This window comes from Furipterus horrens, unplaced genomic scaffold (genome assembly GCF_987537825.1).
Source record: "Furipterus horrens unplaced genomic scaffold, mFurHor1.1.pri manual_scaffold_3, whole genome shotgun sequence".
NCBI classification, from domain to species: Eukaryota; Metazoa; Chordata; class Mammalia; order Chiroptera; family Furipteridae; genus Furipterus; species Furipterus horrens.
This window is the reverse complement of record NW_028327173.1, coordinates 185,203,582-185,231,326: the sequence shown is the minus strand read 5'-3', so window position 1 is coordinate 185,231,326 and position 27,745 is coordinate 185,203,582. Positions and strand designations below refer to the sequence as shown.

General features: G+C 42.4%; 1 protein-coding gene across 1 annotated transcript; it reads left to right on the top strand.

The window, feature by feature from the left end:
- Positions 1–6,636: 6,636 nt before the first annotated feature.
- On the top strand, positions 6,637–26,464 carry RDH11 (retinol dehydrogenase 11). The gene is made up of 7 exons (XM_090272078.1): positions 6,637–6,781; positions 8,877–8,995; positions 9,769–9,924; positions 11,066–11,170; positions 11,762–11,971; positions 14,596–14,785; positions 24,762–26,464. Exons 1-7 carry the CDS (start codon positions 6,717–6,719, stop codon positions 24,862–24,864), a joined length of 948 nt encoding a protein of 315 aa, XP_090128204.1. The 5' UTR covers positions 6,637–6,716; the 3' UTR covers positions 24,865–26,464.
- Positions 26,465–27,745: the final 1,281 nt, after the last annotated feature.

Sequence of the window (27,745 nt, the reverse complement as noted above, 5' to 3'; positions counted from 1 at the left end):
CAAAGAATTGCAAATCAAAACCACAGTGAGCCCTGGCTGGTGTGGCTCAGTGAATTGAACATTAGCTTGCTAACCTGAAGGTCACTAGTCTGATTCTTCATCAGAGCACATGCCTGGGTTGCTGGTGTGTGAGAGGCAAACAATTGATGTTTCTCTCCCTCTCTTTCTCCCTTCTTTCCCTGCTCTCTAAAAATAAATAAGTAAATTCTTTTTTTAAAAAAAACATGATATCACTCACACTCACTAGGATGACTAAAATCTACTGGCAGACAAAAACAAGAGTTGACAAGGATATAGAGAAACTGGAACTCCCATATACTGCTGGTAGGAATGTAATAGTACAGCTTCTTTGGAAAACAGCCCGATAGTTCCTCAAGCAATTAACACACGACCTAACAACTCCATTCCTAGATATAGCTTCAAAATAAATGAAAACATATATATACACACAGATACTTGTACACATGTTTATAATGACTTCATTATCTTTACAAATGTGTCAGCAATTCCCCAGACCCTCAAGCCCTTGACTGCCTTATCTTCAGGAACTTCCTCCTCTACTCCATCCCTGCCCATCAGTCTGTCAGCACCTGGAACCATCTACCTCTGAAGTCCTACATCCAGACCTCCACCCTCCTACTCACCTAGCTCTTTTGTGGCGTGAATCCCAATGTAGCAGTTATTTAATCCCAGGAGAACCTCTAGACAATTATAAGTCCCTCCTGTCATCATTTCTTTGAATTATAGAACTGAGATTTCATATTCATCATTTCACTTACTCTCTTGTGAATATCCTCAGCCTCCTGGCCCTCTTGTCTTTCTGCCCCAAAAGCTGATAAACCCCAATTCTGGGTGAACCCATCTGTTTTCTTTGTGCAGCTGGCTGATGAGAGCTGCTAAAGAAAAAATCACATCACCTTTTGTGTCGATGCCATTACACATGCAGGGTGGGGCAGTTGTGAGTATGCAATACACAGAGTTTATTCTTGCACTATTATTAATTATCGTATTGTTTTCCATATGAGCAACTGTAAACTTACTTTTGCCTCACCCTGTGCATAGCCACCAATATCACCCAGAGCCTCCAATAAAACTGTCCATCTTTTTTTATTTCTTTAACCTTCACAGTAATTATCTCAAACATTTGCTACCCTTCTTAAACTTTTTGCTTAGCCCCCTCAGTTTCAGCATGTTTTCTGGCTCCTTCACACACACACACATACACACACACACACACACACACACACACACACACACAAGGACCATCAGAAGGAAAATTCTTCAACATCCTGGTATCAAGTTTACAAGTCTATCTGCAAGTATGCTAATCACATCTTCCTTTTTCTCTTAAGATAAATTTGTCTCTAGCCCACCCTCTCCTGCTTTCTCAGGGGCCTTACTCTATCACTTGTCTCCTATCTCCCCTTTATCTTCAACTTTTTCCTCTTTAAAAATGCTCCTACCATCCCATTTCCCTCTCCTGGTACTAACCCCTTCTCTCCTTTCCAGCTTGAAAGAGTTGGCTACACTTTCTTAGTTTCTACCCACTCCTCAGCCTACTCCAGTCAGGCTCCCATCACCATTTCTCTGAATCTCTTCTCCACAAAGTCACCAGTGGCTTACATGATGCTAAATCTAGTGGATCTGTTTCACTTCCTATGTTTCTTGACTTTTCCGTAGCATGGCTCACTTAATCAGTTCCTACTTCTTCAGTGTTAACAACTTTAGTGAGGTATAATTGATGTGCAATTCTCTGCACATTATAAAAGTTAGACAATCTGATGAGTCTTGTCATTTGTATACACTCATGAAACTATCACCCCAGTCAAGATGAACATATCCAGCACCCCCAAAAGTTTTGTCATTTCTTTTGGTAAAACCATCCCATCTCTCCTCACTTCCTCCCATCCCTGGGAAGCCGGTGGTGTGCTTTCTATCTACAATCTACAGTTTGCATTTTCTAGAATTGTATATAATTGGAATCATAAAGTATGCACTTTTTTGGGGGGTCTGGCTTCTTTCACTCAACATAACTACTTGGAGACTCATTTAGGCCCTTGAGTACATCAAAGCTCTATTCTTCGTTATTCATGAGTAGTATTTTATTGTGTGGCTACATCACAATTTGTTTATCCATTCACCTTCTTATGAACATTTTGATTGTTTTCTGTCTCTTATTCTAACGAATAAAACTTTTATGCTCATTCACATACAGTCTTTATATAAGTAACTTTTATTTCTTTTGGAAAATTACCTAGGAGTCACAACAATAGGTGTATGTTTAACATATTTAACTTTTTGAGAAATCGCCAGACTGTTTTTTTCAAAGTGGTTCTACCATTCTTAAAAGCAACGTATGAGAGTTTCAGCTGCTCCACATTTTCATCAATACTTGGCATGGTTAGTCTTTTTTATTTTATTATAGTAAGTGTATAGTGGTATTTTATTATTGTTTTAATTTTTATTTCCCTAATGACTAATAATATTGAACATTTTTCCTTTTTTTCTACCTTTCATAATTTTTTGTATATTTTATTGATTATGCTATTAGAGTTGTCCCAATTTTTTCCCCTTTGCCCCCCTCTGCCCGTACCTCCCTCACAGTAATCCCCACCCCCCTTAGTTCATTTCCATGGGTCATGCATATAAGTTCTTTGGTTTCACCCTTTCCTATATTATTCTTAATGTCTCCCTGTCTGTTTTGTACCTACCAGTTATGCTTCTTGATCCCTGCACCATTTCCCCCTTACTTCTCCTTTCCCCTTCTTCCCCCTCCCAGCTGATAATTCTCCATATGATCTCCATATCTGAGCATTTTTTTCATGTGCTTTTTTTCCACCTCTATATCTTCTTTTGGGAAGTATGTGTTCAGATTACTTGACCATTTAGAAAATTGAGTTGTTTCATTAATCCTGAGTTTGGGGAGTTTTTAAAAATGTATATTCTGACTACAAACCCTTTTATCAGGTATGTGTTTTCTCTCAGTCTGTGATTTTATTATCTTTCAAAGAGCAGGAGTTCTTCGTTTTGGTGAGGTGTAACATCAATTTGTTCTATGAATCATGCTTTCGGTATTGTAAAAACCTACTTCTTGAAATACATTTTCAGTACATTTTATTATACAATATACTCCAGATTACCTCTTGTGCCACTTACCAATTTATTGCCTCTCAGCTTCAATTCATTCTTTTCGCCTGCTCCGTGAAAGTGGAACTCTATTTTTTCTTTGCCATCTGGCCCGATGTTAAGCTTTGTCAGTAGGTGGCACTGGAGAGACATTCCTGGGGAAAGAGGTTTGCCTCCTAGTTGGGGTGGGCTAGCTCCAGCCTGCTTTGCCCCTGCAGCACTGGGCTCCTCCAGTGCACACAGCTGCTCCTGTGCCAGGTCGGCTCTCTCAGCATTCGGTGGTGTCAGAACATGGAGGCAGCTAGAATGCACACCTGGACTTTTGGTATATGCTAATCAACTTGGCCCTGGACTTAGCCATCCCCAAAGATATGCTGATGGACTTGGCAGTTCCCAAAAGATGTGTTGATGGACTGAAACCATTCCCAGGGGAAATGGTAATCAACCTAGCCCGATATGTTAATTAACCTGGTGTGGGGGGCGGCGAGCAATGAGATGTAAATGACCTACTGAATATGTTGATAAGCAAAGTCACCCTCACCATAATGTGTGGTTGATAAGTATAAAAAAGGTGCCTGCAGAAGTGCAGGTGGGATTCCTACGGGCCCACGAGGAGGACTGGGAGTCCCTATTCCCTGTTCCCCGTTCCCCATTCCCCTTGCTCCTATGGGCCCTTGAGTTGGTCCGAGAGCTGCCTCTTCCCTTTCCCCCATTCCTCCCCTTTTCCCTCAATAAACCCATTGCTTAATCCCACAGTAGTCTCCGGGTGATTTCTCAGAGCAAGGCTGCCCTGACAGGTGGCAGGTGGCCTCCCCCAGCAGCCTTCACCTTGGGCAGTTTTGTAGCAGACAGCCTGCAGTGGGATACTCCTTGTGGGCAGATTTCCCTGGCACCCTAACAGTAGATTTCCAGCAAATTCCACTGCTGCAGCACCACAGCGACTTCTGTGATTTTCAGGGTGCTATTCCTGTTCCTTGCCAGCAGAGTCTGGGTCTCAGCCCAGGACTGGAAGGGGGTCTCTTCCTTGGGAGCTCTATCTCAGCCCCAGGTAATGGCTATGATATATTGTATTATATTGTGTTATTTATGTTCTAATATTATATCTACTTTACAATTTTTACATTATATCTGCTACTATATTTTTATTATATCTGCTCTTTTTACCTTCTTTTGTATTCTCTTTACTTCTTACCAGCCCACGGGTTGGTAAACTATAGCCCACAGGTGAAATCCAGCCCACTGCCTGCTTTTGTAAATGAAGTTTTATTGGAACACAGCCATGTTCATTCATGTATTTATTGTCTATTGATGTTTTCATGATACAATAGCAGAATTGAGTTGTAACAGAGACCATATGGCCCCAAAGTCTAAAATACTTATTTTCATTTACAGAAAAAGTTTAAGAACCCTTGTACTAGCTCCTCCCTCATTACTCCAATCCCCTATTATGATTAATAATTCTTTATGCTAAACTTTCCCTGTTCAAATGCTGTGTGTTTTCTCTAACCTGATTGGACCCAGTCTGATACATCTCCAATCTCTGTCTCCTTTTTCCCACTTTATTTTCAGGCTCACCCTCCTCTCCATAGCCTCTACTGTCAGTATTCCTCAAAGCTCTCCTCTCTGCTTTCTGTCACAGCCTCTCTAAGTAACTCATCTGTTTACCCATCTTCAGTTATCAAGTTTAACCAGTGGCATTTAATCTGGGTTCTATAGATGAAGTTACATGTATATTTTGTGTGGATGTGCAAATAATGTCTATATCTCGAGGCTCATTTTCTAGCCACATTTCTCCGTAGTTAAGGACATAGACTCCGGATAGAACCTGCTTATGTTAGAATCCCAGCTCTGCCACTATGGCTTGGGCTGGCTTAGTTAACCTTCCTGTTGCCTGAGGTCCCTTGTCTGTAAAATAGGGAAAATTATAGTACCTACTTTATAGCGTTGTTATGGATATAAAAGGAGTTAATATATATAAAGCACTTGAACACAGCCTAGCACATAACAAGCACCATATAACTTTCGGCTCTTATTACCATTGCTGGCACTCCGCCCTGCCCCGTGCCTTAGCTAGACCAGTGTTTCCCATTGTTCTAGTGCTTCCTGCTCTGATTCCGATCCCTCAGATAAGCCCTTCTCTCTGCTCAGAGCACTCTTGCCTGTAGGAGTGCTTGCCCACTAACTTCTGACCTTCCTTCAGGCTTCAGCTCAAATGTTTTCTCAAACAAGCTTTACCTGATCGCCAGACTAGGAGGGGCCTCCTGCTATGAGCTTCCAAAGCTTTCTCTTTTTCCCTTCATAAGCCTTATCATGGTTTATTCACAGTGACCACTTGTTAAAGGTCTTCACTGAAAGGCCATAAGTCATTTCTGCCTCGTTTCCTATTGGACCTCAGTACAGGAATACACGTGAAAGGCTCTTAACACATTGCGTACCGGGAATTTAAATGCCTTTTAGAAATGACGAGAATTCTCGCCACCCATACGCAATGTGTTAATTGAGGTGTAAACCCTGTACAGATATTAGGTAACACAATAATGAACATGTGACAAAATTGGATAACCTAATGTCAAATCAGTAGAAACTCATGTGTGAAGGAAACTGTCTCCTCTCCAACTGACCTTAGAACCTGTGTCTTTCAATCAAATGGAAATGAAAGATCCAGAATACATTAGCGTGGTGCAATAAGGAATCACAGCCAGATATCAACAAGCTAAACAGCCCCCATCTTTAGCCCCTGGAAACCAGCTATAGGCTTCAGTGGTAGAGGTGAAAGGAATGACTGAACAGGGAACCCGCTTATTCTCAGAGAATTTTCATGGCCTTAATTTCAGACAGGATTAAATACTTTCATGAGTTGGCAAAACCAACTGTGGTGCTAACCTGAGAAATTCATAGCTACCTTGGGAGTTAAGTAACCCAAGTCATCAAGAAAACTATCTTCTATTATCAAGCAATCGCCAAACACCAGGAAAATTATGATAATTGCCATTATAATTCAAAATAGACACAATAAAGTGATTCTCCTGGGAATGTGTTCAGGGACCAATTGCTTCCGCACAATTGGAATCCCTAAAGAGGAAGAATTCTCACCTCTCCCCTTCTTACCAACTGTCAGACGCCAATTGCTCCTCTCCTGTGTAAACGGCCTTAAAACATTTACCAGGCGCCAATATTTTATCTCCAGGACAAGCAATGTGGTAACTGCCTAACGATATTGGGGAAAAGTGAACCGGGGTCTGGACTTGGGCAATGGAAAGTAGAGGTCTAGGGAGATTTCCCGAGAACCGCTGGTGGCCAGAAGGGCTGTGGGAGAGCTGGTTGCATGATCCCAAAGGCCCTGGACCCTAGATGGTTGGGGATCTGCAGTGTATCTGGCGTCGGGTTCAACATTTCTTGGAGACTGGTAACTGCACGCTCCCTGCCTGTTAGCCCACACCAGGCTTTGGACTACATTTCCCAGACGGCTTTGCTCCCCGGCTTTGCTGTCGCGATTGATAGGGCGTGTCTAGGAAGGGAAGCCACAGTTGGTGAGCACCGCGGGAGCATCACCTTGCTTGGTGGCCCCGTCGCAGCTGCCGCCCTGCAAGATGATTGGGGTCTTGCTTCTGTTTGTCCTCCTCCCCCTTCTGTACATCGCTGCACCCCAAATCAGGTCTGTTGAAATATAATGCCTTCTCTTGAGATGTCTTGGGGCGGGAGGCAATTAATCCTTCCTGGAGCTCTGTTCTTCGAAGGAAAAGGAAAACTCCCTGGGGGAGCTCCATGTGGGCCGGGTTTGGTTGGTCGGAGATCCGGCTGCTCTGGATGCGGGGAGGGTGACACCATCGGACATAAGACCGTGGGAAGGGACTGCAGACAGGAGTTCCCTGCTTTTCTTCTCCCTGTCCCTTTTTTCATCTAAGCAGCCCTTGGTATCGGCTCCAGCAAGCCACGAGAGCAAGGCTCTCTTAAATACCTAAATTTACAGTTTTGGGGTTTCAGACCCCAAAATAAAATGTGGACCTCGAGTGTTTTCCCCTTAGCTTCCACACCTTGAACCAGCTCCCTCTAGCCTCTTGCTTCCAGCCTTTCAATACAATGGAGCGATTCAACTTTCTGCTTTCTGAAACTGGCCCCGGACGGGAATTGTGACATCTGCATCCTCAATGCTTGCTCTCTTGTTATCGTTAGATTCACTGTTTCTCTGGGCGAAGTTGCTAAGGCGAGAAAATGATCATCCTGAGCCCTTGTCCTGATTTCGGAGCAGAATTATCGGGATCGGAGTCCTGCCCTGGGATTTAGGGGTGGGCCGGAGAGGGTGAAGGTAACGGCCTCCCAACCAGGTGATGCACTAGGCAATAGCTGGCCGAAAGACCCAGAGAATCAGCAGCGAGCTGCAAAACAGGCAGCCCGCTGATTGGCTGTGAGTCAATCACCAGTGGTGACGGTGAGCCAGTAACTGATAGGACACCGAGGGGCGGGGTGATGCGAGCGCCGGAAGCTGGGAGAGTCGTGGTCCCGATGGAACTGGAAGGCGTGCTATATTACACTGTCTTTTTCTTATGGAACTCACCTCTCCCCCCTCCCTCGTGCTCCCCATCCAGTCGTATTTTCCATCTCCTCTGAACATTCAGTGCTCCACCCCTAAGCACACATGGGCACCCGTGCTCAGAATAAAACGGCTGCTTTTTAAAACATCTCCATAAGATCCTCTTATCTACATAGAATCTCAATGAAACGTTGAACCTGAAATGAAATCAATGCTCATATATCAGCGAGATTTTTCTGAGGAAGATAATACTCCAGGAGTCGAGTTCCCAACCACCTAGTTAGGTCATGGGAGCTAGGCCAGAGCTGGACTTGCATAGTTGATTGTCCTTGTCGTTCCTGCTGGTTAAGAAGAAGAAAGAGCTGCATAGAGGTCCTGATACATTGTTCCTCCTGAAGCTGAAGGGCTGTGGGAAACTAGCAGAGGAGGCTTATTCTTATTCATCTGTTTGCACTAAGCAGGTAGCTTTATTGTGTACCTTGCAATTCCAAGTTCAATGAAAAAGGCTGAAATGCTCTTTAAAAGTGCATCTCCTGGTCATCAGATTCTTTTAATGTGAGTTTCAAGATTTGCAGAGAAGAGAAAAGAACAATCTGAGGCCTGTTAATTCCTGCTTGTGTATTCATTCCTTTAAAAAAGGATAGTACAGTGCTTAAGAACAAGGACTCTGATTAATCAAACCAGAACTTGAACCTCAGCTCCCTTTTGTACTTATTTATGTTTTCTTTGTCTTATTTTTAATAGTTTGTGTGGCTTTTTCTTTTGTCCCAGGTTGACGAGCTTTCATAATTTTAACTTTTTATGTTGGATTAACTGTTTATCAAGGCCATAGAGTACCAACTATTGATATAAACAGATTGGTGTAAGTGGACCAGTTCTCCCTTTTTCCAGGCTGAGCCTTGTGATTTCCTAAGCTTATAGAAGAGCTCAGACAGAAGCCAGATGCCTGGTTAATCAAATTTTCATCCAGTTCTTGTATGGTAGGGAGTAACTCTAAGCAATTATTATTGCCTCTGTAATAGCCTCACTTTTATTCTTGAGCAAGAACAGAAAACTTTTTGTTTTCTTTTCTCCAACCTTCCTTAAACCTATAAAAGGACAGCAGTAGAAAGAACCAAAGCAAACCTCATCCTTGGGACCTGAAGTGCAGGGGGCTGCAGGACCTCTGGTTGAAACAAGGAAAAGGAAGAACTGATGAGCTCTCCTTCTGTGTCTGCAGGAAAATGCTATCCAGCGGGGTGTGTACATCAACTGTCCAGCTTCCTGGGAAGGTGGCTGTGGTCACTGGTGCCAACACAGGCATCGGGAAGGAGACAGCCAAGGAGCTGGCTCAAAGAGGCAAGTTTGTCAACTTCTGATTCCTTCCTGCTACTGCCATTTTACCTCTCACATGATGACCATTCTGATTTATTTCATCCAATCCTGGAATTCAAGAACATTCAAAGTGCCCCATTGCTTTGCTGGTCTGAACCTAGTCGTCGGCAGCCGTCCGTCTCGAGAGACAATGGTGTAGCTTCTTAAGAGTCTATCTGCACCGCCGAGAATGGCTGTGCAGTCCGACTCGGGAGTGACATGGTATCTGTCTCCTCCCGTGTTGAATCGACATCTTGTGATGACGCTGAAGCTACAGAGCCTGGGCAGGGTAATATGGAGGGTCTGCTGTTGCCCATGCAGCAGACACCCCCTCTCTTCGCAGCTGAAGGGTCCAAGGGAAAGACGGAGTCAATACAGCTTGGGTTCAGGTGCGCCGCAGGAGTTGCCGGTGTTGACTACAACGTCAAACTGCCTTAGGGACTCCGGCTCCGGATTTTCTGTCGGGGTTTACTCCCTTAGCCTTTCCCCTGAAGAGGTATGCCGCAAGGCAGCGGATTTTTTTGGGGGTCAGAGTTTTCCTTCTCTGAACCTAGTACAACGCTCCATATACAATGAACACTTAAGGAATATTATTGATTTGTTTTTCTTTCCTAATTTACTCATTTGATACCTCTGTTATGACGTAGGGATAAAAAAAAAAAAATAAAAGCAGAAAATAACATTCAGCATCAGTATTAGAGCTATAATACCCACTCGAAAACAGCGGCCAATTTGTCTCTTTTTATGTTGGTTGACAGGAGCCCGTGTATACATAGCTTGCCGGGATGTGCAAAAGGGGGAGTTGGTGGCCAGAGAGATCCAGACCATGACAGGGAACCAACAGGTGTTGGTGCGGAAACTGGACTTGGCTGATACTAAATCTATTCGAGCCTTTGCTAAGGGCTTCCTAGAAGGTGAGTGTAGAACCTGAAACTATGTTGTGGGTCTTTTGATCAATATGGCAAACTTACCTAAAAGGAAAAGATTGCTCTCCCTCTCTAATATATAGAAATGCTATATCAGCTATAGCCAAAAACTTCATTCATAGCTGAACTCATTAGTAACAAAAGGAAATCCTCAAGAGGCAGAAATAAAAGGGAATTCAAAACACCATAGCAGTGCGTAAGAACTGAGAGTGTCAGAACTCAATATGGGTTTTAGGGTCTGGAGATGAGATCTTGGGTCCTTGAGAACTGGGGAGCTGTATCTGAGTCTCCACATAAGCTTGGGAGTCACAAAAGGCCATCTGGTCTGTGGTATTGGAGCTTAAAAAAGCCCAGGCTGCCAGCTGAGGGACTAGGCAAAGAAGCTTATCATCTCTTCAGGACACAGATGAATAAAGAATCATCTGCAAGAAATTATAACCTCCAGCTGGCATCTAGGAAGGATGGGGCAGAATTCACACCTCCAAATAGTGCAAGAATCTTAAGCTGAGAAATTAACATAAAATACAGTAGTATCACATGAAAAGCAAATCTAAGATCATTCTGTAGGCATATTCTCTTATAACCCAGGGAGCTAGGCCTCCCAAGAAAAACAGCTTCCACCAATATGAGCATATAGTCAGAAATTACAAAAACAACATGAGAAAATGAAGGAATCAGCCCCATCAAGCATAGTGAATGAGAAAATGAACCATGAGAGAAAGTTGGCAGACGCAACAAAGAGGTGAGACCAGTATTTCTTTTGGGGCCTGAATCCCAGTGGCCAGAGTGCATACAGAAAGTTCTATTTTCTCTTGCTTTGGAATCTTCCCGTTCAGCTGGGAAGTCTTTCTGGTGGGAAAGGTGGATGGATCACTTTCCAGAAGCAGTAAGTAAGTAGCTCCTGAATTGGAAAGGTTGGAAAGGCCATTTGATAGTGTTAAGATGGAATTTTGCAATATAGTAAAAGTATGCAGGAGTCAGCTAAAGTCTTAGAATGGAAACAATAAAAAATAAGTATAAAGGAAACATGGAGGAAAGATTGAAGCCCTTCATCTTCATTTTCAGATCCTGGGTGTGAGGCAGATTTCTAATATGCAATAACTATGGCTCTGTCTCCCCTTCCCTGCAGAGGAAAAGCATCTCCACATTTTGATCAACAACGCAGGAGTGATGATGTGTCCCTACTCCAAGACAGCAGATGGCTTTGAGATGCATATAGGAGTCAACCACTTGGGTAAGAAATCTGGTCTCATCACAAAAGCTAGAAGGAACCTAAGTTCTCCTTGGAAAACTTAGGGACCAGACTGAACCTTCTTTGTGATGTGATTGGACCTCAGGGCCGTAATAGACCATAAGTAAATAATAAATATCATGGTCCTGCCTGATAAGACAGTGATAAACTTGAAGCCCACTCAGTTCCGCCTACTTTTTAATCTGTGATTCCGATTCAGTTTACCTTGGGGTATTTTTCAATAGCCTAATTGTATTGGGAGTTGGTTGCTTTCTTTGTAGTGATCCTTGTGGCCAACATCAGGTAGAGGCTGCCTGCTCTTCAAGCGTGATGTTAATCAAAGTTGCAGTGAGACGTGACATCATGTTCATATTCACATAATCCAGACCTACCTCATAGAAGGATGTCTTATGTCTTTGACTGTTTCTGTTTCCTTAAACCCTTGCTGAACTTGTTCTGTAGTTGATAATGAAATAATGACACAAAAAGCTTTATTCCCAAGTCCTCTGCTTCCCATAGCAAAGTCCTGCTCACCACTACTCCCTTCACCCCTGCATTGTTCCCGAACTTGGTCAATTCTAGTTTTTCTTACAGGTCACTTCCTCTTGACCCATCTGCTGCTAGAGAAGCTGAAGGAATCAGCCCCATCAAGGGTAGTGAATGTGTCTTCCTTAGCACATCACCTGGGAAGAATTCATTTCCATAATCTTCATGGCGAGAAATTCTACAGTGCAGGTCTGGCCTACTGTCATAGCAAGTTAGCCAACATTCTCTTCACCAAGGAACTGGCCCGGAGGCTAAAAGGTAGGCTTAGAAGAAATGAGTGTGGACACATGAGTCAGGGAAGTAGCTAAAAACCATAGAAATAGAAACTTCTCTGGAGCTTGTCCTCTGGACAACTCCTGCTTCCATGACTGTGAGTATGTTTAGTTTTAGTAAGCAGCCCACAACTGAATATCGAAGGTGACCATCAGGGGACATGGAAATTCTGACTGTAAGTCTGAAGGCTTGGCTTTCCCAATTACTAGCTGTGTGCCCTGCAGCCAGTCATTTAGCTTCTGAAGACTGACTTCCTCATGTAAAATGGGACTTCACAGATTATTGTCATAATTAACTCAGGCTTCAGGAGAAAGTCAAAGTTTTTTATTCATAGTGAAACTAAGTAGAAGGGAGGGACCTGAACTGGCACTAGATACAGCATTAGGATAAAACAAGTGCTGGGGTGGGACCTGTGAGAAAGGCTCACAGTAAAACACTGGGACACAGGACTTAAGCAGTAAATGAGGCAGTTGTTTATTCACAGATTTGCAAGTCTGGGCACAGCCTAACAAAGGGCTCATGACAGCTCAGAGCAGGCCACTTTACACTCTGGGTTAACTATTTCTTCGGTGTGATAAATATTCCTTAAGTCTTGACTATCTGTGTCTCTAGCCCCTCTTGGAAATTTTCTTAACCTGCTTATCACATTTCTCTTTTGCTGTTAATTATTTCTTACTGGTTTGCGTGTCACTTTTATCTGTCCCTCACAGACCAGAGGAGTGGGGTGTCTCCCTAACAGCAAAGGGTCAAGTAAAAGGGAAAGGTATGCGTGAGGAGGGGAATCTCCAGTCACAAATAAACAGTTCCTTAGCACCATTAACTCTGGATTTCCAATAAAGACAAAGGAAGTCCAGGGTGGACAGCGTAGTTGCCTAGGAGTTGCAGTATGCAGAATTCGGGCTGAAGGAATCAGACACAGGTGCCCCATTGTTGGAACAGAGTCATCAGACCATTCAGATGGCTCTGAGATGAGGAGGAAGGAAGTTGGTGGTCAGCTCAGTTCACATGCAAGTCTATGGCCAGGACGTGACGTCCTTTATCCGCTCTATCCAGAGGGTTGGTCAGGGAGTTAGATGGTCTGGAGGTGGAGAAGGGGGCTCAGCGGTGAGGACAAGAGTAAAGCAGAGGCTACAAGGATGAGGAATATGGACAATGTGAGGATTAGGGGGAGATGGCGGTGGTGCAGTGAAAGAAACTGGGCATGACAGGAGAGTCATTCAGTCAACCATTCACCAGACAAGCTTTCAGCGCCCACGCTGTTCTGTGCGCTGGATTAGGGGCTGGGGATGGACTGGTGCACAAGACAGGTACAGTCCCTTCCTTGATTTGGTTTGGATTTAATGGGGGAGAGATAATTATCAAGAATTTATACAACTATCACATGTAAAATCAGCCTAATAATACATGAATAATTTTCATTGTAAAAGTTCAAATAATATGGAAGTATATAGAGTTAAACGTGAAAAATCTCCTTCACTTATTCCCCTTTCTCCCCCTCTACTTTTCTCTCCTCAAGAAACCACGGCCAACTTTTAATGTGTACCTTTCCAGTCATCTTGGGCATTTATGTAGTACATAGTCTATCGTATAAGGAACTGAAATTCCGATCTAATATCTTGGAGATCTTTCTGTGTAGTTCATAATGGGAATTTACCCCATTCCTTTCGTTTGCTGCATTGCATTTCATAGTGCAGATGTGCCTTGGTTTATTGATTTATTTCCTTAACAACATCTAGATTGTCTCCTTCTTGTTCTTGTTATGTGATTATAATTGTGGTAAATGCTGTAAGAGGGAAGTACAAGGACCTGTAATGCATTTGCAAGGGGCCTTATTCAGTCTGAAGGATCAGGGTAGACTTCTGTGAGGAAGTGAGTTGCAAGCTGAGCCTTTGCAGGATGATTAGAAATGAAGTGGTTCACAGTGTGGGTTGGACGAGGAGGCTGAGGAACATTCCAGGGAGAGGGGAGAGAATGCATGAAAATTTGGGCTCAGTTTGAGAAATAGAAGGCTGTTATGGTTAGAACATAAAATATAAATATGGGTCATGTAGAGTACATGTTGAGTTGAAAATAATGCAAGTCCACAGTCCTTTATCTGCAATTTGTGAAATCTACAAAGGCCTAAAAATTAAGTTTTTTTATAAGCTTGACACCAAAACACATTGGGCAACAAAACCTCACCTGTAATAGGAAGAGTAGATAATAGACAGTATATGTATATGTATTATATTACCTTTATAATACAGAAAAAAATTGGAAACATTTCTGGCCCCAAGGTTTCCAGTGAAGAAATGGGGACCTGAAATAGCATATGTGTAAATTCCATTTATAAATGTATAAATGCACCAGACACTGTTCTAAGCTCTTTGACATATGACTTCATTTAATCCTCAGAACAAACCTGTGAGGTGCAGGTATGATTAGTATCTCCATTTTACAGATGAGTAAACGGAGTCACAACATCCAGAGCTTGCCCAAGGTCACACGGTTAATGAGTGGTAGAGCTGGGATTTGAAACTGAGTAGTGTTGATTCACGTTCTCTGCCCTCTTTGGCCATTCAGCAACCTTAAGTCCTGTCTTGCCCTCTCTCTGTGACATCCCCCATCAGGCTCTGGCGTTACGACGTATTCTGTGCACCCTGGCACAGTCAACTCTGAATTGACTCGGCACTCATCTTTCATGAGATGGATGTGGCGGCTTTTCTCCTTCTTCATCAAGACCCCTCAAGAGGGAGCCCAGACCAGCTTGTACTGTGCCTTAACAGAAGGTCTTGAGATTCTAAATGGGAATCATTTCAGGTATGAGTGTATTTGTTGTGGAAGATGGGATTTTATTGCCTAAAGGAAATCATTTGGATTTGTTTGGTATACTGTATCCTTTTTTAAAAAGATACATTGTCTAACATAGCTTTTGTTCTTTAACTCTAGGTTTTTTTCCTTTTAATGGGAGAATTTGACCCATTCATATTTTTTTTTTGTGGTAACTACTAGGTTTGATTTTATTCATGTTATCTTTTATACTGATGATTATGCTTTCTGGTGGTTTCTTTTATTCCTGTATCTCATTATGTCAATTCAGTTTTCTTTGTTTCTTTTTGGTCTTCTAGTTCTATTTTTTTATATTAAAAAGAATTTGAGCCTGTATTTCTCTACTGTCTTCAGGACTGAATAGTATCAGTGGGCTCCTTGAATAACTGAAGACTTAAAACTTTTATTATAGAAAATTTTGAATATACATAGTAGTAGACAAAATAGCATGTTAAATCCCCATATACCTATAATTCAGCCTCAACAACCATTAACTCATGGCCAATCCTACCCCGTCCCAATCTACAACCCCTTCCCATATTTGTTTTATCCCATATTATTTTGAAGAAAATCCCAGGTATCACATAAGATCATATTCTTAACATGTTTTTACCTCTACCTTCAAGATTTTGTGGAAATGGCCTGAAATTTTAGAGCACGGACTATACATAAATTAATATTGGAATGAAAGGTAGGCAGTCAGATCAAGAAAAGCCTATAGCCCTGGTTGGTGTGGCTCAGTGGACTGAGTGCCAGCCTGTGAACCACAGGGTCGCCGGTTTGATTCCCAGTCAGGGCGCATGCCTGGGTTGCGGGCTGAGTCCCTACTTGAAGGTGTGCAAAAGGCAACCACACATTGATGTTTCTTTCCCTCTCTTTCTCCCTCCCTTTCCCTCTCTCTAAAAATAAATAAATAAAATCTTAAAGAAGAAGAAGAAAAGCCTATAATGCCAGCCTATGAGAGGAGCCACAGATGTTTGACCAAAGAGTAACAGTTGCTCACTATGTAATAAACCTGGCTCTATACATGTTGAGTGAGTTTTCCATAAGATGTGAGTAGAAACGTGTAGCAAACAGAAATAATGGGTCTGAAGTGCAAGAAGCAGATTACTTAGTTTTGTACGCTGGAATGATTATCCAAGAGGCCCTGGATTCTTCTTTTCTGGAGCTTTTAAGAAATAACTCTTTATCTGGGTTTGACTGAGTGGTTTAAAGAAAGTCAACCTCGAATCCATGATTATTGAATTGACTTTTGAAGAGCCTTTCCATTCCCATAGATTATTGATTTTAAGCACTTTGAAAATCAAGCAGCAGCCATATAGGCCACTATCAAGAAATGAACATAAAAGTGTCTTTTTTTTTCTAGAGATTTATTTTTAGAGAGAGGAAAAGGGAGGGAGAAAGAGAGGAAGAGAAATATCATGTGAAAGAGAACCATTGATTGGTCTCGTTTGGGGAGACCAAGCCTGCAAACCGTACATGTTTCCCCACCAGGAATTGAATTGGTGACCTTTTGCTTTGTGGGGTGATGCCCAGCCAACTGAGGCACACCAGGGTCAGGGCCTTAAAAGTATCTTAAATGAAACCTTAGGACCTTTGCATTGGTCCTGAAACACTAATCTAGTTTTTGCCTCTGTGTATATTTCATGTAAATGGAATCATAGTATTGATACATGGCCTTTTGTGACTGGCTTCTTTTATTTAGCATAATGTGTTGAAGGTTCATCCATGCCAAAGTGTGTGTCAGTATGTCATTCCTTTTCATTGCCAAATGATATCCCATCTTATGAATATACCACATTTATTTATCCATTCATCAGATGATGGACATTTGGATTATTTCCACTGGTTGGTTATTTGGATAATTCTGCTATGAACATTCATGTGTAATTTTTTGTCGGGACATTTCTCTTGGGTATATACCTAGAATTGGAATTCCACTGGAGTATGGGTCGTATGTTAATTCTGTGTTTAGCAGTTGAGGAACTGCCAGACTGTTTTCCAAAGTGGCTGCATTATTTTACATTGCCTTGAGCAGAGTATGAGGGTTCCAGCTTCTCCACATCCTTGCCAACACTTGTTATTGCCTGTCCTTTTGATTTTAGTCACCCTAGTGAGTATGAAGTAGTGTCTCATTATGGTTTTCATTTGCATTTTCCTGCTAATGATGTTGAGCATCTTTTCTTGTGCTTATTGCCAATTTATGTAATCTTTGTTAGACAAATACCTATTCAAATCTTTCGCCTATTTTTAAATTGGATTATTGTCTTTTTATTGTTTAGTTGTAACAGAGCTTTGTATTGTCTAGATACAAGTCCCCTATCAGATATATGATTTGCAAATATTCTCTCCTATTATGTTGGTTTGTCTTTTCACTTTCTTTATGGTGTCCTTTGAAGCACAAAAGTTTCTAATTATGATGCAGTCTAGTTTATCTAATTTTTCCTCTTGTCATTTGTGCTTTTGCTGTCATACCTAACACACTATTACCTAACCAGAGGTCACACAGATTTGTTATTCTTCCCATAGTTTTATAGTTTTAGTATTACATTTAGGTCTTTGATCCATTTTTGTTAATTTTTGTGTATGGTGTGAGGTAGGTGACATTGTCACAGAACCATTTGCTGAAAAGATTATTCTTTTCCCATTAAATTATCTTGGTAGTTATATTAGTACACCTTGGGCTTTCATAACGGAATACCACACACTGGATGGCTTAAATAACAGACATTTTCTCAGTTCTAGAGGACAGAAGTTCAAGATCTAGGTGCTGGCAGGGTTGGTTTCTGGTAAGGCCTCTCTTCCTGTCTTGCAGACAGCTGCCTTCTTACAGTGTCTCCACATGACCTTTACTCTGTGTGAGCATACTCCTGGTGTCTTCTTTTCTTCTCATAAGGACAGTAGTCCTATTAGATTAGGGCTGTACCCTTATGACCGACCTCATTTAACCGCAAATACCTCCTTAAATGCTTTATCTCTAAATATAGTCACTTTGGGGGTTAGAGTTTCAACACATAGATTTTGAGCTACATGAATTAGTTCATAATAGCAGCCTTATCAAAAATAGTTGACTTAGTCCTGGCTGGTGTGGCTCAGTCCCATAAACTGAAAGATTATGAGTTTGCTTCCTGGTTAGGGCACACACCTAGGCTACGGGTTAGGTCCCCAGTGGGGCTGCGTAGGAGAGGCAACCAATTGATGTTTCTCTCTCACATCAGTGTTTCTCCCTCTCTCTCTCCCTCTCTTCTTCTCTTTGTAAAAATCAATTTTAAAAAATCAGTTGATATAAATGTAAGAATTTACTTCTGCACTTTTAATTCTGTTCTTTTTATTTACATATCTATTCTTAAATGAGTACCACACTGTCTTGATTACAGTGGCTTTGTGGAAAGTTTTAAAATTGGTCAATCTTTTACTATACTGATTAATATTTACCAAAATCCCACTGTAAATATCAGCACCATGACTGTGCTTATTTAACCACATGTAAGTAGCTCTTACTGTAGTATTTGAATAACTTTTACAGCACGTCATAGCTTAAAGGCATTTTCATGTCCGTTGTGTCATTTGCTCTTCACCATAAACTTACGAAGAGTAAGGCATAGTGCAGTGGAGGCCGCAGAGGCTCACAGTTCACGTCATTTCCAAAGTCCTACAGAGCTTTTGCTTCTCAAGTGATGGACCTTTCACTCAGAAATGACAGGTTGTGCTGGTGAGTTCCCTCAAACAGAAGTACTATACTTATAAGTCTTTATTTTTATTTTTATTTATTTACTTAATATATTTTATTTATTTATTTTTTAGAGAAAAGGGAAGGGAGAGAGAAAGAGGAGAGAAACATCAATGTGTGAGAGATATCAATTGGTTCTCTTGCATACCCCACTTGGGACCTGGCCCACAACCCAGACATGTGCCCTGACTAGGAATTGAACCAGCAACCTCTTGGTTCGCAGTCCAATGCTCCATCCTCTGAGCTACACTAATCAGGACTATAAGGCTTGTTTTTTAAATACGTTATTTTTAGAGAGATGGGAAGGAAGGGAGAAAGAGAGGGAGAAAAACATCAATGTGCAAGAGAAACATCGATCTGTTGCTTCTCACACGTCCCCAACCAGGGACCTGGCCTGCAACCCAGACATGTGTCCTAACCAGGAATTGAACCTGCAACCCCTTGGTTTGCAGGATGATGTCCAACCCACTGAGCCACACCAGTCAGGGTATAAGACTTGTTTCTTAAGTGCAAAAGTTTCTTTAAGTGGTTTTTCTCAAACTTTCATGCACTTAAGAACCATCTGGAGAACTGGTTAAAAACAGATTCCTGGGCCTCAACCCAGAGATTGTGATTCAGTAGGTATGGGGTGGGCCTGAGAACTGGCATTTCTGGCAAGTTTCCAGGTGATGCTCCTGCTGCTGGTGCACAGTCCACACTTTGAGTGGCAATGTCATAATGGACGCAGTGGTAGGCATTTACTTCATATCGTTACCTATTCCAGACTTGTCAACTCAGCTTTTTATCTTCAGAATTTGCTTACAATGTCCAAGATGCAGTTCTCTTGAAATAGTAAGTTTTAAATATTGCTTTTTATATGACTTCAAAGATTGTGATGTTTCTTCAATCATTTTTTGAAAAACCCTTCATTGAATACCTGTTGCATACTAGATGTAGAAAAGGCAGCAATGAAGATGGCAGCATAGGCAGACATGACTCGCCCCTTTGCACAACCAAAATAAAATTACAACTAAAATATAGACCAACCATTACTCAGAACTGTCAAAAATTGAGTTGAATGGAAGTCTGACAACTACAGAATTGAAGAAACCACATCTGTCCAGACAGGTAGGAGGGGCACAGACGTGGAACAGGCTGGTCCCTCGCCCACGTGTGGTGGATGAAAATTCGGGAGGGACATCTCAGGAGGGAGGAGTCCCAGCCCCACACCAGGTCCCTCAGCCCAGGGTTCCAGTGCCAGGAAGATAAGTCCCCACAACATCTGGCTACAAAAACCAGTGGGGATCGAGTCAGTGGAAGAAACTGCTGGATTTCCGAGCAGTTCCTCTTAAAGAACCCACACATGGACTCATCTACTCAGACTCACTCCCTCTGAGCTCCAGCACCAGGGTAGCAGCTTGAAAGGCACCAGTGGCATATAGGGAGGAAATGAAGTATCTGGCATCAAGGCAAGCAGAGGCCATTGTCCCTTTTCTAAACCCTCCCTGCACAGAACCAGCAAGCTGGTGCCATATCTGAAACTCCATCGACCTGGCTAACACTGTTTGACCTGCCTTAGAGATCCCCAGAAACTTTGCTTCACCCAACTTTCAGGCCCACCCAAGCTGCTTTCCCATATGAATGGTTGGTCTTGGATCACGCTGCACAGCTTCTTAAATCCTCACAAACAAGCAACAACTGGCCTCAGTGAGCCCCAGGCTCATCACTAGCAGCAGGCAGCCTAAATTCACAGCGAGGTTTCACCTGGGAATCTCCAAGCCCAGCACAAGTAGCAACCATCTCAGATTGCTTTATAGCTCAGGCAGGGTGGCCCAGGCAAAACACAGGTGGGGGCTGACCTTGGCCTGCACCACCGGGAAACCCCATGGACAGCTACAGACAACGTTGGAACACCACCACCCTGCCCCTGCACAGAGGTTCCACCACAGAGGGAGGAGGTTGGTGGACAGTGGTCACGGCCAATCATTGCAGCTGACTGGCCTGGGTAAATCCCTCCCACTGACCTACCAACAGCAACCAAGGCTCAACTACAACAGGAGGGTTTACTCAGCCCCACAAAGGGTGCACCTCAAGTACCCAGTTTGGGTGATAGGGGAGGCTGTGCCGCTGGTGCCTATAGGACCTACTATATTAGGCCGCACAGCCAAGACACAGAGTCAGAGCAGCTCTACCTAATACATAGAAACAAACACAGGGAGGCTGCCAAAGAGGAGACAAAGAAACATGACCCAAATGAAAGAACAGATCAGAACTCCAGAAAAAGAACTATATGAAATGGAGATAAGCAATCTATCAGATGCAGAGTTCAAAACACTTGTTATATGGATGATCAAGGAACTTAGTGAAGACTTCAACAACATAAAAAAGATCCAGTCAGGAGGACTTCCGGCCAAGGCGGAGGCGTAGACAGACACGCTGCATCTCCCTCCACAACTAAGAAGGAATACAACTACCTCAAAACTAGAGACAACCAGAAGCTCCAGAAAATAAAACTGCATGGAAGTCCAGCAAACAAAGAAAAAAAAAAGAAATACTCATCCAGACAGGTAGGAGGGGCGGAGCCAGAGCGGAAAGGACGCAGTGTGGTGGCGGCAGCAGGCTGGCGGAAAGCACAATCACACGTTTTAAAAAGTCAGGAGGAACACCTGGGGAGCATTCCCAGCAACTCACGGGACCTAGCAGCTCACAGTCCCAGCACTGGGGAAAATCAAGCCTCATTGCTTCTGACTGTGCAGACCAGTGGGGCTTGGGGTGGAGGCAGAAACTGCCGGTCTCAGCAGAGTCTGCTTGTTTAAAGGGCCCCCACGGACCTAGAACAGCCGCAGACCCACCCACTCTGGGAACGACGGTCAGGGCAGCAGCTAGACGGGCGCCAGTCTGTTGTGGAAGTGGGAGAGGTGCCTGGAAAAGGAACGAGTGCTGGGCAGGGAACATTGTTCCCTCTCAGACCCCTCCCCCACATACAGCACCGCAACCTGGTGAAACAGGTCGCCCTGGATTGACAATCCCTAAGGCTCCACGCCTTACAACGTAACAGGAGCAACAGCTCTACCTGGGACACGGAGGCAAATAAATACAGGAGCCTGTCAGAATGAGGAGACAGAGAAGTATGGCCCAAAAGGGGAAACGGACCAAGGTTCCAGTGGGAGAACTAAGCGACAAGGAGATAGCCAACATCACAGAGGAGATAGATAACCTAACAGACGCAGAATTCAAAACACTGGTGTTAAAATATGCTCACAGGCTTGACAGCTATGCTTGAGTATGGCAAACACATATGAAGAAGTGAAGCTATGCTAAGTGAAACGAAGGAAAATCCACACAAAACCAATGGTGAAGGGAAGGGACCAGGGTTCAAATCAATGATTTGGAATATAAGGAAGAAAAAAAGTCAACCAGTGCAGAATGAGGAAGCAAGAATTGAAAAAAATGAGGAAAACTTCCCAAATTTTGCAAAGAAGATGGACATACAGGTCTAGGAAGCATGGAGAGTCCTAGGCAAGCTGGATGGAGAGGGGACTGCACCAGGACGCATCATGATTGAGATGCCAAAGGTGAAAGATAAAAAGAGAGTCCTTGGTGCAGCAAGAGAGAGGTGGAGAGTTGCCTACAGAGAGATGCCTATAGGACTATCAGCTGATTTCTCAGAGGACACTTTGCCGGCAGGCAGGGACTGGCAAGCAGTATTCAATGTGATGAAAGGCAACCGGCAACCAGGATTACTCTATGCAGCAAAGCTATCATTTGGAATGGAAGGGCAGATGAAGTGCTTCCCAGACAAGGTAAAGCTAAAGGAGTTCATCATCACCAAGCCATTATTATATGAAATGTCAAAGGGGCTTAAGAAAAAGAAGATCAAAACTATGAACACTAAAATGACAGTGAACTCACAACTATCAACAACTGAATCTAAAAAATAAAAATAAAATCTAACTAAGCAAACCAGAGTAGGAACAGAATCAGAGGTATGGTGATCATTTGGAGGGTTATCAGCTGGAAGCGGGGAGGGGGAGAAATGGGGTTATGGTGCAGGGATTAAGCAGCATAATCGGTTGGTACAAAATAGACAGGGGGAAGTTAGGAATAATATAGGAAAGGGTGAAGCCAAAGAACTTATATACATGACCCATGGACATGAAGTAGGGGGGTGGGATTGCTGGAGGGAAGGGGGTTACTGGGCAGAGGGGAGCAAAGGGGAAAAAAATTTGGAACTAATGTAACAACATAATCAATAAAATATACTTAAAAAAAAAAGATCCAGTCAGAAATGAAGGATACACTAATTGAAATAAAGAACAATATACAACAGAGAGTGGATGAAGCTGAGAAGTCAATGATTTAGAACATGAGAATACAGAAAACAACCAATCAGAGCAACAAGAAGAAAAATGAATCCAAAAAAATGAGGATAGTATAAGCAGCCTCTGTTACAACTTCAAGAGGTCCAATATTCACACCATAGGAGTGCCAGAAGGAGAAGAGAAAGAGCAAGAAATTGGAAATCTATTTCAAGAAATAATTAAAGAAAACTTTCTAATTTGGTGAAGGAAATAGACATGCAAGTTCAGGAAGCACAGAGTCCCAAACAAAATGGATGCAAAGAGGCCCACTCCAAGATACATCATATTTAAGATGCCAAAGATTAAAGATGAAGAGAGACTCTTAAAAGCAGCAAGAGAAAAGTTAAGTTACCTACAGGGGAGTTCCCATAAGACTGTTAGCTGATTTCTCAAAAGAAACTTCACAGGCTTAGAAGAGACTGGCAAGAAATATTGAAAGTCATGAAAAGCAGGGACCTACAGCCAAGATTGCTCCTACCCAGCAAAGTTATCATTTAGAATGGAAGGGCAGATAAAGAGCTTCCCAGACAAGGAAAAACTAAAGGAGTTCATCATCACCAAACCATTTATTATATGAAATGTTAAAGGGACTTTTTTAAGAAAAAGATCAAAACTATGAACAATAAAATGGCAATAAATACATATCTGTCAACAATTGTATCTAAAAAACAAACTAAGCAAACAAAAAGAACAGAGGCAGAATCATGGATATGGAGAGCTTTTTGATGGTTGCCAGATGGGAGGGGGGTGTGGAAGAATGGGTGAAGAGGTGAGGGGATTAAGTACAAATAGGTAGTTACAGAATAGCCATGAGGATGTAAGTTACAGAATAGCCATGGAGATGTAAAGTGCAGTATAGGAAATGGTGTAGCCAAGGAACTTATAGGCCTGATCCATGGACATGAACAATAGTGTGGGGATTGCCTGAGGGAGTGGGAGGTGCTGGGTGGAGGGGGCAAAGGGAAAAATAAGGACAACTGTAATAGCATAATCAATAAAACAGTTAAAAAAATGAAAAGGCAAAAATGAGTAAGAGAATTATCCTTGAGAAAATATCTGCATGATGCTGAGTTGAGATAGCCCTCCTGCATTTAATGGGCACGTAAAGTAATTAGAATTACAGCAATGAAGAGAAGGTATATGAAACACTGGATACCTTGTTACCATTTATTTTCTATCATTTTTTTCTTTCATTATTTATGAAACTGACTACTTGTTCAAGTTTAAACACAGGTGGACCAGAAATGAGAACTGTTTTGTATTTCTTTGTTTTGTTTACTACTCTAAGCCTCTCTGACCAATAAATAGCAGGATCTCAGCTACATGACACTGTACAGGGTCCTATGGAGCGGACCTCAGAGACTTATTTGAACAAGATGGATACGCACAGGTATCAGGCAGGCACTGATATTCCAATTAAATATATACATACAAAGGGGAATATTAAGACTAAATGATATGTCTTTATATCAAACAGAGCATTCTGATCAGAGGTGGTCTAGTGAGCTCTAAAATGGTAATTACATTTTCTCTGGGGTAAAGATTGGAGGATAAAAACATAGGACGAAGGCTGGATCTGTTAAGTGCCTAGGGGACATGTCACCCCTGGGTCGTTTTTCTGTTGTATTCCTTATCCCAGGCAGAGAACAGACTCCATTCTTTTATTTTCTTTAATTATTTTTTAAATTCATTGATTTTAGAGAGAGAAGAAGGGAGAGACAGAAACATCAATTTGTTGATCCACTTATTTATGTATTCATCAGTTCATTGGTAACTTCTTGTATGTGCCCTGATTGGAGATTGAACCTGCAACCTTAATGTATCAGGACAATCCTCTGACTAGGACCCAGACTCTATTCTTAACCCTGTGCTTTAAGCCTCTCTCTTTCCCTTCCAGTGACTGCCATGTGACATGGGTCTCTGCCCAGGCTCGTAATGAGACAATAGCAAGGCGGCTCTGGGACGTCAGCTGTGACTTGCTGGACATCCCTATGGATTGACAGGTGGTGGCAGTTGGACCCAAGAGAAGCGTGCGGCAGACTACTCAGTACCCCCTGCGGATATGATTCTCCTTCAGAATGGCCAAAACCTTGAGCACAACGAGAGCAAACCTTCCAGCCTTGCCAACTTGATATCTGATAAAAGCCCAGCATACACTGCCAAATTCATCAAAACGCCTTGCATTTGTCCAGATTTACTTTGCTCCTGTTAATGCCAGTTACTAGAGATACCATAGTGGAAGTACACCCTTATGACCTGCAAGCTCATATTTTCCTTCTGAAACCTACTACCTGGGAGAACCTAAGCTATGGCAGGGTTGATTGGTGGCGGTTTGGACTAGTCTGGACCCTCTTTGTCCACAGTGTAGTTCCTCCCAACAAACCAAGCTTCACTTCAAGAGGGCCACACTGCAGCCTCAGCTGAACTCTAGGAGTCACAGTGGCTTGGCCCAAGAGCAGGGCTTTCCCTCATCTCTTAATAAAACCATCATGGTGCCAGCATCTGGATTCTTTGAGGAAATTTAACTGAATCTGGATTGTGGCATGGCTCTCTGACAGCTTAAAGCCCCTGCTGTTAAGACACTTTCCCATGCTGAGACCATGGAAAAACTTCCTTTTTTAAGAAGTTAGTGGGTTCTGGAGGATGGCAGAAAACAGGGGAAGGCAAACATAAAAATCAAGTTTAAATTTTCATTTTCCTGCTATCTCTCCTATTAGGGAGGTAATGAAAGGAGCCATTTGAGAAGGTAGGCCTCCTGCCCTCACTTAATGACCTCAGACCCATGGGGGCCTCTTTTTGTGCCTTAGTTTCTCCTAGGAAACCAGAAGATGGGAAAGGCTATTTGGAGATTGTACTGAGTGTATGTGTTCCTGTGTATTTTTTGCAGTTGGGAGCATTTTCCTAAAATTCAAAATAGCCATAAAGGAACAGTAGCAAATGATCAGAGATGGAGTAAGCCGGTGTCATACCGTCTTTGATACAAATGGGTAGAGCAGCAAGGGGGAGCAGACTGTGTATGTTGATAACTACCCACCAACAAGCACATGGGTAGCAGGAAAGAAGTTCAGAAAAGAGAATAAGCCTAGAAGATAATGAAGGGACTAGTTAAAAAAAAAAAAAAAAAAAGTAATATCCAGCTATTGAAGAATTAAGGGTGCGCACCTGAGTTAGCAAGACTGATGAGGGCTGTCTTAAGCACCAGTCAACCAATGTGGCAGAAAAAAAAAACCCTAAATTTTTTATTCAGCAAAATTATCTTAAGAACTGATATTAGTAGTTACAGTCAATTTAATAATCTTTTAGTGCATTTCTTAACATTATCTCGACAAGATTAAAATGTCAATTTGCTTTAAATACATATATACATTTTATTTGGAGAGCTTTTATCAAAAGTAGTGTTGCCAAAGGAAGTCTGAGGAATTGCTAATGTTTCCATCATTTGTTTACAGTGAATAGAGTTTGTGGTTTTTTTTTTTTGGACCAACAATTATATATTCACTTTGGTGGAGAAAAGTTATAGGACCACAGTCTTCTTATATTTGTAAATTAATAATCTTTTGTTGGACTTGTTTTGACCATTAAACTATATGTTTAGAAGTGGTTATTTTATGGAAAAATTGGAAAACTTTGTAATAGTTCAGTGGAATAATAGAATTAATATTTTACTTAATTTATATTGAACTGTTAATGACAAATAAAATTTTTTGATTATCATGTTTTAGTTTACCAGAATAAAAACTAAGAATTAAAGGAAAGTTTAATTATAGTCAAAAGAAGAAAACACTTCATGATTAGTTATGCAATCATTTCTCATTCTAAGGATAATTTGTCCCAGAGTCCAGCTATAGTAGTCTATTGAAATGCCATTAACTTCAGTTGTGTAATAGTTTGATCATTCATTACTCATTTTCTACTTTTCTTTTGTGATGCTGTCCAAGGATTACTTTTTCATCCCAGGTTATTTCTCCTTTTCATACTTGTCCCTTCTATTACAATGCTATGGGATTTGACAGGACACTGTGCCACTAACCATCTCAGACTGTTATCTATGCTCACCATTAGGAGCTCAACAAGTTTCTTGAATCAATGGTTAATAAACTCAATCTAGTAAAAATAAGGGTCCAGGAGATACAAATCACCAAATCATTTCCTCCTGAACAGTCATATATCTTTTAATATGTGTGGGCAGTTTTAAGTATTGGGCTGCCAAGCAAACGTTCCAGAACCAGCTCCACAGGCAAATCATGAAACAAGCGAAAATAGGAATTTCCTTCCAGGGACCCATGGAATGCAGTTAACACATTACACTTAGTGGGAATGAGACCTGAAACTGGGTTCCCCTAACTCAACAAATTATAAATTATCCAAGCGCAAGTGAATCTTTTAATCACCAGCGTACGCCAAGTCCCCTGTACAGTGACTATGTTTAACATTAACAAACTGCTGAGTGAACGACAAGCACTAAGGCCATCCCGGCCCCTAAAGGCGGAGTACATATTTTGGGGGTCACACTGCCCGAGGACCTCTTCTGAAAGCAGGTGACCCTGGTCACTTGACCTCCCAGAAAAAGTGCTTTACCGCTCGAGGGCAGGCAGGAACCTGGTCCTAGTACCTTTCAAGGGCTAAAAGCTAACATTGGTCAGGACACAAACTAAAGTCAAGGGGGCCAAAAAGTGCGATGACAGTTAGGATGCCGTCCACGAGCGCACTGATACCTAGCCAATAAACTCAGCGCCACTCCTGGCGGCAGCAGCGCAGGGAAAGCCACCGCGCCCCACAACCCGTGACCTCCGGGTTGGCGCGCCCTCCCTGCCGAACTACAGTTCCCGGCATGCACTGCAGCGTCCGCTCTACGCTGGGAGGCGGGACCCTGGAGAAAGG